Raw genomic sequence first — 17,086 nt, 5'->3', positions numbered from 1 at the left:
TTTTTTTTTTTTTTTTGTCGATTGCTACATGTGTCATACAAACAGTTGGATTGAATGAAGGAAAAAGAAAACCAATCTGTGTTTTTCTTATGAAGATAGATTTGTCATTACTAGGAAACTATTTAATTCCTAAACGTCACATACATTTGTCAAATGGGCATCGAATTACTGGTTGTATTAATTGAAATTAAGTCATTCTAAAATACAGGGTAAATACGAATGATGGACTAGATTTAAAAAAAAAAATCATATTTTTGAAACTACAGCACATATTACAATAAGTGATACATGAATTTAAAGAAAAATATGGCACGTGTTTTTTTTTTCAGTTGCAATTGTCCGATGTGTTACCCTCGTTATACGCAGCGTACATCCAATCTGTAATCTAGTTCGTTCTAAACATTTTGTAGCATTTTATTTTGCCTGTGATCTTTGACATAATCCCACAAAAAAATCATTGCGACAAGACATTGATTTTGTACGACCGATGCCGAAAACACTGCCAGAACTTAAAGAACGCATTTGTGCAGCATTCAGAACCAGAGTGATGTTACAAAATGTTTGGAATCGAACTGGATTACAGATTGGACGAATGCCGTGTAACAAAAGGATCATACATAGAACATTTGTAACTGAAAAAAAAACTTGGTATATTTCTCTTTAAATCCATGTATTATTTATTATAATATGTGCTATAACTTCGAAAATATTTTTTTAAAGCGGATCCATCATTTGTACTCCCCCTGTATTATAATTCGGTACAAGAAGTGCAATAATAAATGACTACTTCACTTATTCTATGGATTTTATTTCAGTCATTAGGACAATATATTTTCGATGGAAATTATCTTAATTAGAAGTGGAAAAATGGTTAAAAGGTTAAAAATATAACCTGAATAATTATCTTCTGATTCTTATTGATAACACGATGTTATTCTTAGTAATAATAAAGGAAAGTGTGTGTGTGTGTGTGTGTGTGTGTGTGTGTGTGTGTGTGTGTGTGTGTGTGTGTGTGTGTGTGTGTGTGTGTGTGTGTGTGTGTGTGCGCGTGCGTGCGTGCGTGCGTGTGTGTGTTAAAAACGCTATTGAGTAAATTGCTTGACCAATGACTACCAAATTTCGCACAAATAAATTTTCGGAGGCTAAAATGAGCACTTTGTATCATTTTTAAAAAAATTAATTCATCAAAATGTAAGAGATATTTTGGCGTTTTCCAGCTACAACATAAAAACATTAGCACAAAATGTTTTTAAAAGCAATTAAAATTTTTAAGTGATCTTTTTTAATATAGTTAGATTGTTGTACAATTACTTTCCTCATTTTGATATTACGAGTATTTTTAGGTATAATTTCTAACAATACTTTTTGTTACTGCAATGAGAGTTTTCATAGTTTTATCAAATATATTATCGCGGGATTTTCTTTTATAGATAAAAGTCAACAGACCAAGATATTCAAATCAAGTCAAGATATAATGGCAAATGTGTGCTCTTTGATTGCCGACAATCGCAAAAATGAGCTATACAATTTGTACTTTATATCATTTCCTCAATTTTTTTTTATGGAATTTATTAACAAAGACTTCAAAATATTGAATAATATATCTGACATACTTAATATTATGCTTACAGTTCTTTAAATTTCTTATTAACATATTTCGATCCGACTAACATGCTGAATGACTTGCTTACATTACAAAATTAAAGTAAATCTTTCCCTTTTAGAATTGGAATCAACTTTATATTTTACATTAATTAAAAAATAAGAAATTGAAGTAGTTTGTATTAATAATGCCCCATTTTAGGACTATTTTATGATGGACCTCGTAATTTTGAACTGCTGTCAGATGAAGAGGACGACACCTGAGCTGGCACCCCCTTTCCAAACTCTCCACACCAGCGAGAGAACGTTTGCCCCCGATGGATTTAGCGACCACCAAACCCGCTTATACGACGGTTCTTCGGTGGAATCGGGTCTTGAACCTGTAATCCTCCAGTTCCGAAACCGAGACCTTACTACCAGGCCACCGCGACCCTCACATGCAGTTAAATAGTACGGGTTGTTACATTTTTCGTTCTGGGATGACGTCTTGTGATTTGAATCCTTAAATGAGGCTCATTTTCATCAGCGCTTCTCAAAACTTTTTTACTTGCGTACCCACTGGCTTATCATCACTGCTGACATACCCCAATAAATCCCATTGAGTATAACAATACAGATATCTACATACATATCCATTACTTCTTTTTTTCTCATGAATCCTTGTCCCTCCCCCCCAAAAAAAATTTATGTACATCAGTGGGTATGAGTAACACAAGTTGAGACGCTACCCAATGAATAGAATAGATTTAAAAATACTAAGATAATACAGTTTACATGTCTATAACAGTTTGATATTTGAAAACAGCTTGCTGAAATATAGAGTTATGTATAAAAGATCAATTAAAATTAAATCTAACTAATATTCAAGAATATTAGTTAGGCAGACAAAGGTAGTTAATTATCGATAATTTAATGAATGATATGCAATTATATACTATTATCAATAATTCATGGATGACCATTACGAAAATTAATGAATAGCCATTAGTACACGAGATTTGAAATGGTTAGTGCATTACGGAGGAAATTTATGATTAAATTATCCTTTATTTTATTAGATTTACATATTGTATGTAAACTATGGGATGGATGCATTAGTATAAGTTTGGTGCTTTCGGAATATAGTTCAGGTAGTGATGCATTGCTTCTCATTCAAAATCCCTCAACGGCCCAAAGGAGGCCTGGAAGCGATTGGTTAATATGAATACAGAATATATACAAGGAATACTAGGTCTGAATTTAGAATTATCGTTCAATAGAACAGAGAATATTTACTAGGTTAATATTTTCTTAAGACTTAGTGGATTAGTTGGTTTATAAAAATTTGCTCTCATTTTGAAAATATCTCAGATTTTTTGGAAGAAGCTCCAAATTTTGAATAATTTTCACATTAAAAGAACAATGATTGAGCTAATACTTCATTCTTCATGCTTATGTGTCACACCAACAAGAAAGTATTTGATTCTTCGTCGAGAGATTTAACCATACAGCATACCCAAGTGATCGTAAATTCCTTAAAAGTTACGTTATGGGCGAGGGCACTTTATCAGCAGTATTAATGTCGTTGTTGTTTATAATGGCACTTGCCAAGAACAAGATCGCTGACGAAGTCATCGATTTTAAGCCAAGAGAGCGTTTCTTGTTTTAGTAGCGCCAACTAGGACCAAGAGTACGTCTTAGCTACTCACGCATCACATTCGCTTGTACAACCCCTTTTTACAGGGAGGCACATTCACACATCTCACAGATACAACAGATGAAGAACAACCATGCCCGAACCGGGACTCGAACCCAGGACGCCCAGATCACGGGGAAGACGCACTACCCCTATGCCAGGACGCCGGCGAGTATTAATGCTAAAATTACTAATAATCTCAGATTAGTTGAACAAATAACAGATTTCGACTTTTTGTTTTGTTTTGATCTTTTCAATATCTAAAGCCACCAAGTTTGAAATTTATAAAATTTAATAACGTTATACAAGAGGAACCTTCATCTGGTTAATAAGAAGCACATCAGACATTCCTCCCCCTCTTTTCCTGCTTTACGTTTTCCAAATATGATCCAACTTTAAGAGTTCCAGCAAAAAGGATTTAGCGTGCATCGAATTCAAATTTCAAAATAAAATAAGACTCGATTAAACAAAAAATTTTTGAAAGTGATTTTCATCTCATAGCCCAGTTTCTATGATAAGAATTTGATAACTTTCATTATAAACTAGTTGATATATCCAGCGTTACCCGAAATTAAAATTCTTTCGCGTATAACATCTTCAAAGTAAAGACTACTTTTGTAGATAATAAAATATTATAATGTGTAAAATCTTTTGATCGTTTGCTATTATTTAAATTTAAAAAATCACAACTGAACCAAACGAATTTTAAAAACATTGAAAGTTAATTGTCTCCAAAAGTTATTAATATTTATTATATTAGTACCGCAAATTTTGTTGTAGCATAAAAAGATTGTCTTCTTCTCAGCGACTGATTTAAACTGTTTTAAACAAAAATAAATCGCTACTTTAATATCAATAACTGCACTTTCAAAAAGCTTATTAAAATTTAAAAAAATTAAAAAATAATAGTATAGTAGTTTAAGGTGTAAAAAAGAGAAAAAGTTTGTTAATTTCTAATTAAATAAACATGTGATTAATTTTCGCAGTTTTAAAATTTGACACTGTTCCTTCTCATATAATAAATGCGCAAGATGAGATTGAATTTGTCTTATTTACGAGGTGAAGTATAAAAAGCAAGTAATACTAAAAAAATAGATAAAAAAGACAGGATTACTCTTCTTATCATTCGTTATACTAAAAGCGATTAGATTATTTGAACCTAAATTCAAGATACTCTAGCGTCCAAGCCCCAGTAAATGCAATCAGCTAATAGATTAAAATATAAGATGTGGAGCTTGGAGCTTACAAAATTATGAAAAAAAAAGTAGTAAAAATGCGAAAAGAGAAAAAGTATGAAGAAACATTAACATGTATAGAATCGATCCTTTTATTGCTTTCATTATGATGATTCTTATAGTCTTGTACGCTATCAGCTCACGGAGATTTGCATGATGGGAAAAAAAATCTTTTCTAAATGTTATAGAAAACAGATCGTTAAGCTTGCAACAAGCAAATGCAGGAGATAGTTGTTTAGTGGGTAAATCACCAACATCATAAAGTTTTTAATGAATAAAGTGGAGTGTATTATTGCACAAAAAAGATCTTTAAATTACTTTAAAATTCAAGAAAACAGATTTTCAATGATATCTATTTTATTTTTAGGGCAATTATCTAACTTCAATAAATTTCTAAAAATATTTTAAGTATTTCATTGTTTTAGTTACAGCATTTACACACCCATAGCTTGAGAGAATATTAAATACACTCTTTTTTAAATGTTTTTCGTTAGATTAATTTATAATATTTATATTAAACTGAGTGATTTTAAACACATTAAAAATCTGGAAGACGATATCTTCGAAAGCTAAATTAGCAATTTAAACCTTTTTAATATTTTATAATTTTTGATATGTACCATTTCGTTAAAGATAAAAACCAGGATACCTTTTATTTCGAAAGTTGACAAATATATGAATTTTTTTGACCCAAGACAAACAGGCAAGAATCGAAACTTTCTTGGTCATTCCGGTATCTTAATTACTTTATTAGACAAAGTGTTATTAAAACTTTTAATCTCACCTGTAAAGTGTTCACTCGTCGCTTCACACAATTGAATTAATCAGAATTGGAAACATTCACACAAGGAATCAAAGCACATTTTTTCCACGCAAAATTTGAATATAATGCAATTATTTATCGTTACCCCTTCGTGGAATCTTTCCTCACGGTAAATGAGAAAATGAGAGTAGCACGAATGTGCGACGAAATGAAACAAGATTCGTTTAGCCTGATGGAAAAAATGTATCCAATCCTCGTTAATCAATTAGTTCCTGCAGCGGATACATCTGGTTAACGTAATTATTTCTGCTCATAATGGTCGTTGAATTTTAACGAACACTAATTGCTTCTTCCGTCAAATCAACGTGTAGCACTTCCTTGTCTCATTTGGACTTATTATCTATAATATAACTATAATTGCAGTTACTTTTGCGATATAAAAAAAACTATAACAGCAAAACGTGGAAAGCACAAATCGTGATATTAGATTTTAGCACGTTGACTGCCGTGTCACTCACAAAAGTTCTCAGTCAGTGTAGAATTTGATGCAAGTAGAACAAGCTTATGTTTAGTTTATATAGCTCCTTGTTTTAACACGTTGCTGAATGCGTGAATCGCATGTGATTCATACATGTTATCTAATTAGATATTTTCTTCTCTACTACAATTAAAAGAGAGCAAATAAGTAAGCATCTTTGTAGATAGTGGTCCGCATCACTGGCACCAATCATGGAAGCAAACGTGTTAACATCCCAATGTGTATAGGGTTTCATATTAATTGTAAATTGTGCGAAACGATTTGCAAAATAAAAAATCGTAGAAAGTGAGCGGCAGGATTGATTGATGGATCTAGAACTTCCAAATTTGGGAAGAAAATATTTCGTAGATAGCAAGTACTGGAGAAGAAAGAGGGAGAAGGAATGAAATGGGATTATTCCTTAATTTTTAAAAAAATATATCATATATTAAATATTAATATCAACTATTAAATATATATAAATGTCAAATATTAAAATATATATAAAAAAATTTACATAAATTTACATTTATATAGATATATATAAAATTACATAGACATTGCAGTATTTTTATGTTGTAAAAAAATGAAGAAAGCTAAAATATTTAGAAAAAAAAAATATAACGCTCAAAAAAAAAATGTTATGACGCTCAAGCTACTTAACAGAATTTCAAAAAACTGGTTCCGAAAATTAATTCTTAAGTCATTTTCTAAAAGTTATTTTTGTTAGATTAACACCCCTTTCTCAATTTAAACGAAAATTATTAAGAATAGGTCTCGTAATATGGAAAATTATATTCAATTCTTCTTGCTTTTCAAATATTAATAAGACCACACATTTCCACACACATGAGATAAAAAAAAAACCTTTATGAAGAATTTACAAAGCGGAAAATTGCTACATATACAATTAAAGAATTTAAGATTTTTGTAAGTCTTAAATATTTAATCTTTATTAATAATAAAAGAAAACGTGTCGCGTACATCTGTGTGCGCTGTAAGGGCTGACCATTATTTAGAATTACCAAATTTAGTATAAATATATTTGTGAGACAGGAAATGACGGTTGATATTTTTTGGAAATTTTAATTAATAAAAATTAAGCGATATTTTAATATTTTTAACGATAATTTTCAGATTGGTTGTTGGACAAAAATGATATCAACATCACTTTAAAATTTAAAAAAATTATCTTTTTTGTGATATTAATTTTATTTCCGTAAAGTATTCCCCACAATTTCCAAAATAGTTATAATTTTTTTTTTTACAAACTACATTACATCTTTATATATTCATTTTATTTACAACAATACTTTTATTGCACAAATAAAATTTGAAACATTGCTATTTTCCTCGAATAATTAAACCGTGTGTTTCTTTCATCGTTAAAAACCCAAAAGAATAAAAATTATTTATATAATATTATATTATTTACAATGTTATGATGAATTTTTGGTTTCTGATTTTAAATTATTTAAATTTTTGCAATATCTATAATCATATTTCATTAAGGTATTAAATTTACCCGGAAATAAACCAGGAATGATTGAGCAAGTTACTTGTTAATTTTAAGCAACATTTCTCAATCTAACCAGTATACTGTAGCACGCACTCACATAATATACGTAAATTGCGAATCTTATTCATTTTTGGAATTAATAAGAATAAGTATAATTAGAAAAAGAATAAGTTATTAAAAAGAATAATTAGAAAAAGAATAAGTTATTAAAAAGAATAATTAGAAAAAGAATAAGTTATTAAAAAGAATAATTAGAAAAAGAAGTATAAAACAACCTGCAACTAGATGCTAGTTATTTCAGATAGTTGCGATTCTCATAATTGACTCAGTTCCATTAATGCTTTGACAACGAAATTTTAAAAATCTTTTCGTTTTCAAAACAAATAAAGAGCATAGGTTCAGAATAAAACAAATTTGTTGGAATTTTTTTCCAAATTATTTTTGAGCCCGAGGCTGGGACATGATAGTGAAAGAACCCAAAAAAAAAAACTATTTTTATTAACAACTATTTAAACTAATTTTAAAATGTCCCATTAATACTTAAAGGGTTCAAGCGCACATAGAGCAGAATGCGAATAAGTAATTAAAATATCCTTATATAAATTCTAAGCACAATTTAATATTAAATAAAACACAGCAAATATTCCATTCGAACTAGATAATCGACATTGGCGGATAAAATTAGATAAAAAAAAATATCTTTAATCCATTAACCGCCAGTTTTTTTTAATTGTTTGCCAAATAAGTTATATACATGCACAGAAAGTTCAATAACAGTATAATTATATTCAAATTAAATTTTGTTTTGAAAGTATCTGATATTTTTGAAAAAGGGTATCGTTATAAAATGGTCAATAAAATCATTTCAATAAGAAACAATTGACAAAGTAAGCAAAAGATTATCACAATACTTTCTAAATTACATATTTATGTATGCTATTTCATTATAGTTTGTTCTAAGTCATTGTCTAAGTCATTTCATTGTCTGTTTTAAAGAAAAGCTTCTAATTTGCTAATTGTACTCAGACATCAATGCTAGGCATCATTTAGAGACCAAAGTATGAGAAGTTAAATCTTCGGTTAAAAGAAAAGCCATTCACATAAAATGTTCAATGTGTATTTAACATCCATTTTTTTTTTTTAATTACAGAATAAATCTTTTACATTTTGGCAGTTTGTTTTGCATTTTCTTGTGTAAAACACATTTAAAATTTAATTATGGTATTCATTAAATATAGTGAAATTGCGTCTGAGTTATAATAATGCAATAATTTGGTTGATTTCCAAAGGAACTGAGATGTTTTTTAAAGTTCTTTTAACAATTTCGTGCTTCTACGTCATATAGAAATGCAATGTATCATAAGTACAGCATATATTAATTTGAAATATCACAATAAAGAGATTTTCTTCTAAAGAAATTTTTACTATTCATAATTATAGCAAATATCAGCAGAGATCCATTTTCTTATTTATTTAAAAACAATATTTCACATACACTTTCTTATGATTAAAATTATGATTTTATTTCATCATGCAGCCTAACATCGCTTGATTAATTTTATTAAACTATATAAAAAAAACTTTAGGGATAAGGAATTATTAGTGCATTTCTGTTATGCATTCGTCATTTATTTTTACTGAGAAAAAACTTTTACTGATAGAGTTATAATATATTAAGCTTTCCATATCGATCTTTGCAGTTGGCTCAAATTATATAAAACAAAGGAAATTATTTTTCCCTGCTTTTTTTATAAATCACTGCATCCCAATGTTAATTCCTATAGAATATTTTTATTCGTCATACTTCTATACATACGAAAGGGTACATACTTCTGTACATACGATACAGACTTCTGTACATTTCTGTGAAAAGTATTCATTCGAAAAATAGCTTAACATTTTTTGTATGTAATATTCTTTAAAATTTCCACTATCTTTGTGTATAATAATAGTTATCTAAATAATGATATGAATATATTTTTTAAATATTAAAGTATATTACATTTTTTAGTGAATTTTTCTTAAATTTAACTTATAACTTTAATCTCTGCCTTTTTACAATTCAGTGCACAAATAATGCCAAAATATTACGGAATTGAAAGTAACCTTAAGTCATTTTTCCAGACAATTTAAAATCCGCAAATTAATCTTTTCGAACGGGTTAAAGGATGGAAATTCTATCCACCTACCCGAGTTCCGCAGAAATCGGCACATCCGAACGATGAGCCGCCATCGTCGGCGAACCGCTCCCGTGGCGCCATCTCGTTTTCATCCTTGCAACAACAGCAGCATCCCCGTGGAAGCATCTGATGGCCACTGGCGCGAATCACTCACATCATTCCATTCCATGACGATTTCATCATCCCTGGCGAGCAGAAGGCTTGCAGTTAGGCATCGTCAGATGCACGCCTTTGTGCTTTCTTCTTTTAAATTACACTTTTTTCACAGAAAGCATAAACAAAATGATAAAAAAAATAAACGGAAAATCGTTCTGAAACACCGGTTTACATATTATCAGCTGCTACGCAGATATCGAAGCTTTCCGGCTACGAGTAAACGATTAGATAAAAATCTCAGTGAAATATTTTTTTTTCTTTATTTTATTCAAATACTCTGAAGAAGAGGCAGAATACCGAAACTAGCAGCAAGTTGCTATAAAATCGATAGAGAAAATACTAATTTCAAATGAATCTTCTATTCACAAGAAATGGAATATTTAAAAAAATCAATTAATCATAATCAGCAAGCGATAACCATTCTGTATTTATTGATCAGAAAGCTCATCATCTGTCGTAACAGCTGGGGGAGCACGAAAAGGGGTCTCCCAAGAACTTGACACCTCTCCTGGCACCGACTTATTTACCAGCCATTCCGGACTGCATTTTCCACCAAGAGACTGTGGGAAGGTTTATTTGATTTGGCGATCGGTCGCCGCGCATTTGGCGCAATTTGAAAAGAGGGATTGGGTCGGGGCCAAATATTTTAATCTAGAGTAAGTGATGCAAAAAAGAAGCATTGTAAATCAAAGCAACATCGTTTATTTCTCAGACATTTTAACTCCCTTTCATTTATTAGTTTTACTGCGTAGTTTTTCAGCAACTATTTTCTAAACGTTTAAAAAGATTAATTGTTGCATTTTTATTTAATGGTCAAATATTTTTATTCTATTTTTGAAAGAATTTTTTATAAGCTTTAATATTTTATTAGCTTTATTTTTATAGTTATTTTAAAGCATAATCATTTCCTTTGTTGTTTCAATTTAGGAAGAAATGTACCAAGTTTTCTACTATATAAGTATTTTAATAGTCCTAAAGTGTCATCTTATTTTACTATAATGGTAGTTTTAATCCCATTAAATTTATCATACCTAGCTAAATCTACAAGATAAGGAATCGTGGTTAAAAAGTAGCATCTTTTGTAAAATATGGAGACTTTGATACACTTCTTATAAGTCTGATTTAGGTTTAATACATTAAGTAAGCTGTCTTGATCGCTATCTGAAAACGATCGGGGGGGGAGGGGGCTATCTCACACTCGGAATTTGCCGATTTGTGCGAGCAATCCGTTTCTAAATTGCACATCGGTTTGCCAATTTTTGAATAATAACTCAAAGAATCAATCTATAACCTTCTTCCTCCGATACATGTTCCTGGACCATTCATATCTTGCATCCAATCGGTTATGGATGATGATTCCTATTTTAGTACAACAAAAGAAAGATAAATAAGAGATCCAACTATGTATAAGTTTAATTTAATTTCAATTTAATTTCCTTTTAGAAAATAAATATTTCTTACAGATGAACAAAAGTACAAGAATCATTTTTAAAAAGTTGCGTAAATTTATATTATTTTTCAGTTTATATAACTATATTTATTTAAGAGGAAGATTTTTGAAATGCATCTTTGTTTTGTTTATTATACAATTGCATTCGGTTGGAGTAAAATAAATAAGTCCAAATGTCAGGATATAGTGGCAATATGACAAGATTAAACATCTGAGCGGAGTTTGAATAAATAGTCCCGTTTCTTTGTTATAAATATTTTATATTAAAATTTTTTTAAAGATCAATTTTACTTAATTTTTTTTAAATAAGCCTCTTGACTATTCTCTTTAATGATTTTTATTATGGATTAGAATAGAAGTATTAGTTTCAATAAATAAACCCAGTATCAAATCATAATTCATTTGAATGTTATCTAAATCTATAGAGTCATGTTAGGAGTACTGACAATATTTGACTATAAATTTTGGATTAACATCAACAGGAACAGTTTTCTGTTTAATTGATTAATTTTATAAAAGAAGGAAAATAAATTTAGTTTGGTATTTCTAGATCACCATTTTAATAAAGAAACCGTTTTAATAACGATAATCACCATAAAAAAAATTGCTATGAAGACCAGCCCTTTGTTAAACAATAAAAATGCGCAACATTAGATATTGAATGATTAAAATGTCTTGTAAGATTTGACGGACTGTATTTATATACTACTCCCTTATAGAGATAAGAATATAATTTTGCCACGGTACTATGCAACTATTCGGTAAAATAATATGAATTTCAATGATACAGTAACAGATATAACTTTAAATGTTTAATATACTATAACTATCTGTGGGTGCCATAGTAAGAATCAGCGGGAGTGATCTTCAAGAAATTTTTTCGCATACTTTTCAACAAAGGTTTTTCACTTAAAATTGTGGAACTTGGGTAAATTTGAGTAAGTCATGGATGGCATTGGCAAACAACAATTATGAAATATAGATCTTTGGTTGTTTTCAGCATTTTTATTGAATGAATTGTGCAAATATCGAACTGTAACCACAATTTGACGTGGAATTAGAATTGTAATTACAAGATCACATATAAATTTCATTGATTTAAGTCATAGAATTTATATGCATGCGAAAAAACTGTTCAACAGATGGTCCTTTGATGTTTGTTTCAAAATTTGTTAAGAATGTAGATTTTAGATACTAAACCTGTGTATCAAATTTTATAAATATAGTTCTTTACGTTTTGTAGTCATCTAGTTTACTTGTAATCGAACAGACAGACTTCCTTTGAATGGATTTCGTTTGAAATTTGACAAATCTACAAATTTGGGAATTAAAACCAATTTATCAAATTCCATCCATCTAGCGTAAAGCAGTTTTTTTGTTATCACATTCATAGACAGATGCAATGGGGAAAAATGTGTTTTCGAATTCAGAGAAAAAAATGAAGAAACGTAGAAAACGTATCAAAAATCTCGACTTTGAACTTTTGAACGATTACAATATTTTCTCTATAATCCGTATGCAAACGTATATCTGAATTATATAACGATTTAAAAATAAGTAATCTTTTTCTCGAAATTTTGGTAACTTATCTTTTCTCTTACGTTATAGAAGGGGATTCTTTCTTCTTATAATTAACGTTATAGAATGACTTACTCGTTTTTTTTTCAATACATCTCAATAATAAATTTACTGTGTTGCAATGTTAGATAAATTTAATAATGAGCTAGGTGTATTTTATAATATATTATACACTACTATACACTATATTATAATATATATTATGTATATTTCTGTGCAAGTTACTCATTTATAATTTTTTTCGATATTTTGAAATAATAAACTGAATATAATCTTTGCTGAGTGTTTTATTAATAAATTTATCCATTATTATATCTTTCTTCGTTACAAAAATATTATTTTCATTTTCAAGTTTGTATTATTGATAAGAAAACAAGAACCGAATTGAACTGTGCTGGTTCTCCCCATGGAAGAAAACCAAGGGGCTTAACAGTGGGATTTCCTTACATGAAATTGCTTTCTTTTGTATCCAACTATTCGCTCAGAAATACCAAAAACAGCTTCTACTTCTATAGCAATGCATTCATCTAATGAAAGCAGCTTCTACTTCTATAACAATACATTCATCTAATGAAATGCATTAAAGCAAGCCTGTGAAGTCTGTATTCATATATTTACGAACCCTTCATTTCCTTTCATATTCTCTAGGCATATTTGAAGCATATAAAAAATTCTCATTATTAATTAATATTAAAAATAAAAAACTAAATAAAACCCTGCTGTTGGCGCAAAGAAATCAGGTAGTTCGGCGCAAAGTTACATCAAATCAGAGAAAAAAATTATAATTACAATAATAAGTAAGCGTAGTTGACATTGAAAGCAATAGAATGGAAAATATATTTATTGACTTTCTTAATGAAATGAGTTCATCTACAGAATTTTTGTATTTTCTTCGCCTAACATTTCAACACTAAAACTTGCTCTGCAAAGCTAAATCCATTCTTTCATTCTTCTAGAACATTCTGAATCGCAGTTATACATGTTTAAATAATGAAATGCATTCGTCAATGTTGCATATGAACGAATTTTTTTTTTCAAAACCATGCCCATTATTATTCAAATTTTAAGCATAAATGAAAAGTGCAAAGTTGCCTTTTCTGGTGCAAGTAAATCCAAACTTCAGGATTTAACGAAAACTTCGATAATCAACTCTGAACAATTAACATTCTTTAACTTATCACCTGTCTACATTGGTCGATTTTTAAAAATGACGTTTTACTTTTATAATGAAAAAATATTTTTATTATTTTGAATTTAATAGTTAGTTTTTTTGAAATTTCTACCAATTTTATATTTTTAAATCTCATAAGAATCACTGTCTCGGAAGAAAAAGAAGGATATTTCTCAGAATGATATTAAAATAATCCGAAAGCCTGAAGCCAGAAATAGAAATTGAAAAATCAAACCTTTAGTTAAAGGAAATTCAACAGCACAAATGAGATTTATAAAGAATTAAATTGATTATCATCCTATTCTTCAAATATGGGTTAAAAGCTTTCATAAAAGAAGAATTTCCTTTTTCAGTTTTTGAATTTTCAACTATTGAATTTAAAAAAGATCCGACAGAAAAGTAAAACTTGCATGAGTACAGAATTTTTTACAGAGTACAGACATGAGTACAGACAGTATTTTTTGCTGTCGCACTATTTTCAGGTCCTTTAATTAAAAACATTAAAATACCAATAAAAACCAGGACATTCATGCCGATCTGTATATATTATATTATTTCTAAAACTCTAAAATTGCTTTAAAAAGCTTTATTCATAGTTATTCAAATATGATTTTAAAAAATCAATAAATAAATATTATAGGAACATCTTAATTTGAAGTATAAAATTCAACTATAATGCAATATTTTACAATAAATACACAATTTGTTCGTTATAATTGATATGAAAGTTTGATATATAAGATCTTCAAATATCATAAGAAATATTTACTCGATTTAACCTTTTCTAAGGCCGTGGGAAGTACGCTTCCCACCAAATTTATCAATCTTTGTATGAAATTATGTAGGTTGGCATAAGTTCTGACAAATTTTTTAGAAAGACAGAAACAGATGCTTCAGTTCTTTATCTCACACAAAATGATGTGTCTTGGTTTGTCACTTAATTATTAATTAACAAAATTAATTCATTAATCAAATTAAATGTATCTAATAAGCTAAATGAATCCTTTTTCTTATTCTAATTTCAAGCCTAAAAATATTTTAACATAATATAACTAGAAAAAAATGGCCCTTTAAAGGGTTAAATTGTGAATGATTCAATTTCCTTCATACGTTTTTTCATTTAGTTTACTATAATCTATTTTAAATTAAAATCAAAAATTTCTATAATGAGGCGTTTAAATCATTGTGAAATTTAAATCAAAATTAATGAATAAGACTCCTTTATGCATTCACCGTAAAACAAACAAAATACAATCAATTATTTCCTACTAAATCAGAAAAATAAGGAGCAAAACTACTAAATATGCAGCTGGAAATTGCTGAAGAAAATAATTTAGTATTTATTAAAATCTAAAAAGAATACTAATATCAGTAACAAACTGAAATCAGTGATAGTGGTATCACCTAACTTTCTCGCATATTCCCTAAAAAGGTGCTGTCCCCCTTTCCCTGCTTTAAGTTTTCGATCTTGCCTAAGACCTCAAATGTCTTGTATAGTAATGGCAGGCACTACATACGAAACAAAAAATCTTTGATGTGAGTCCAGTGCTTTAATTGAATCTAATATGCGATCATTAGCGAGTCATCCTTGGCATGCGATTAATATCCAAGTACCCGAAAACCGAATTTAGAAACCCTTTTTTTCAGAACAACCGAACCAAAATTTGACATAAAACTATGATTGTTAACACAAAATCACATATCAAATTTCATTTGTTTAAATGATTGCGCTTTCTAGTTATTGTATTTACGCTCATACAAAAGTACTAAACGACAGTCCATCAAATCCTTGAAAGATTTTGTTCAAAATTTAATAAGGATCTATATTTTAGATGATAAACCTGTGCACCAAATTTTATATATCTAATATATATATTTATAACAATCTTGCTTATTTTTACTTAGGAAGCAGGAACAACGGGACATCCTCTAAACGAATTACATTCAAATTTTGATTTAAAAAAATCTACATATTTTTAGTAAAGCTCATATGCCAAATTCCATTTATCAAGCACAAGGATTTTTGAATAATCGGGTTCACAGATAGACATGCTTCCAAAGATGTGATTTTCGTGTACAGGGAAGTTTAAAACGTGGAGATTTATCAAAACCTCGAGTTTGAATTTTTGACGACTGCAATATTTTGTATACTTCGTAGACGAGAAAGTTTGAATTGAAAGATTTGAAATTTTATTTTTTATTCTTAAATTTCTAGTTCTTTCACACGTTCACAGTACTTTTATTTTCATCCTATGTTGAACAAATAATGTTCATTAAAAGAAAATCCGTGGATCTTCTGAAAATCATTTGGTAATTATAGATTCAATTATAAAGAACGAATTTTAAATATAAATATACCCTCATACTTGCAAAAAATATTTAATATTTCGGCTATGATCAGCAATAGATCTTTTCCATTTGCCTTTAAAATAAAAATTCAAAATTTTATACAAAATTTTTGCAGCAAAAAAAAATTACAATACATTTTTTTAAAAAAAATAATGTTGTCGAACGAAAAAACACAATACAATTTATCACACATGTAGTTTTTGTGTATTTTTATAAAAAGAAAAATGAGGATCGAAGGCATACAATATCAGTTATTGTTTAATAATTTTTATGAACAAAAGTTTTTGAAGTTGATCGGTATATTAAATACCTGTCTTTGGTAAGCTCTTTGCATATTTTGTAGAAAATGGAAAGGCATTTTTTGTCTAGATCATCCCATTGTGAAATTCCGCTTAAGAAGTATATCTGAAATGAATATATTTTTGTGAGCCCTGCGCATTTCTGACAATGAATCATTTTTATGTTCATATAGCTTATGAAATAAATAGCTATTCGAAGTTTTAAAAAGTAAAACTTACCGATCAGTACATTAAGCAGGTCCATATTCTGATGAAAAGAGCCGTCTTCGTCATTTCGAGAAGCAATTAAAGCTTCTCTGAATATCACATTAGTAACAACAACAGAATTTTAAAAATGTGACTAAAACAACAACACACACAAGTTAACACACTTCAGACTCATCTCTTTGAGACTGAATTGTTTACTTTTTTCGAAAATTAAAAATTATTCATAGTGTATGAAAGTTGCTAATGTTATTCTTTTATTTTTGTATTCCAATGCTGCTTATTGTTCAGATTTTACAGTAAGCAATGGAAACACAACACCAAATCAATGCCACAATGATAAAAACTCGAATAAGTAATATAATTTTGTATGGTGTCGTCAGGTCTT

At 29.0% G+C, this 17,086-nt stretch overlaps 1 protein-coding gene across 4 annotated transcripts in view; it reads right to left on the bottom strand.

Moving 5' to 3' along the window:
- LOC129968852 (FERM domain-containing protein 4A-like) overlaps positions 1 to 17,086 on the bottom strand; it is a 199,842-nt gene that overhangs the window by 147,164 nt on the left and 35,592 nt on the right. The window contains exon 1 of one of the 4 annotated variants that reach the window (XM_056083147.1): positions 16,506 to 16,588. The exons of 2 other annotated variants lie outside the window; for them this stretch is intronic. In XM_056083147.1, coding sequence (XP_055939122.1) covers positions 16,506 to 16,553 — 48 coding nt within the window. In that variant the 5' untranslated portion in view covers positions 16,554 to 16,588. Of the gene's footprint in view, positions 1 to 9,500; positions 10,170 to 16,505; positions 16,589 to 17,086 lie in introns of those variants that run through there. One more of the 4 variants, XM_056083144.1, reaches the window with a different exon arrangement.

This window comes from Argiope bruennichi, chromosome 5 (assembly GCF_947563725.1).
Source record: "Argiope bruennichi chromosome 5, qqArgBrue1.1, whole genome shotgun sequence".
NCBI lineage: Eukaryota > Metazoa > Arthropoda > Arachnida > Araneae > Araneidae > Argiope > Argiope bruennichi.
This window is presented reverse-complemented; position numbering and strand designations above follow the sequence as displayed.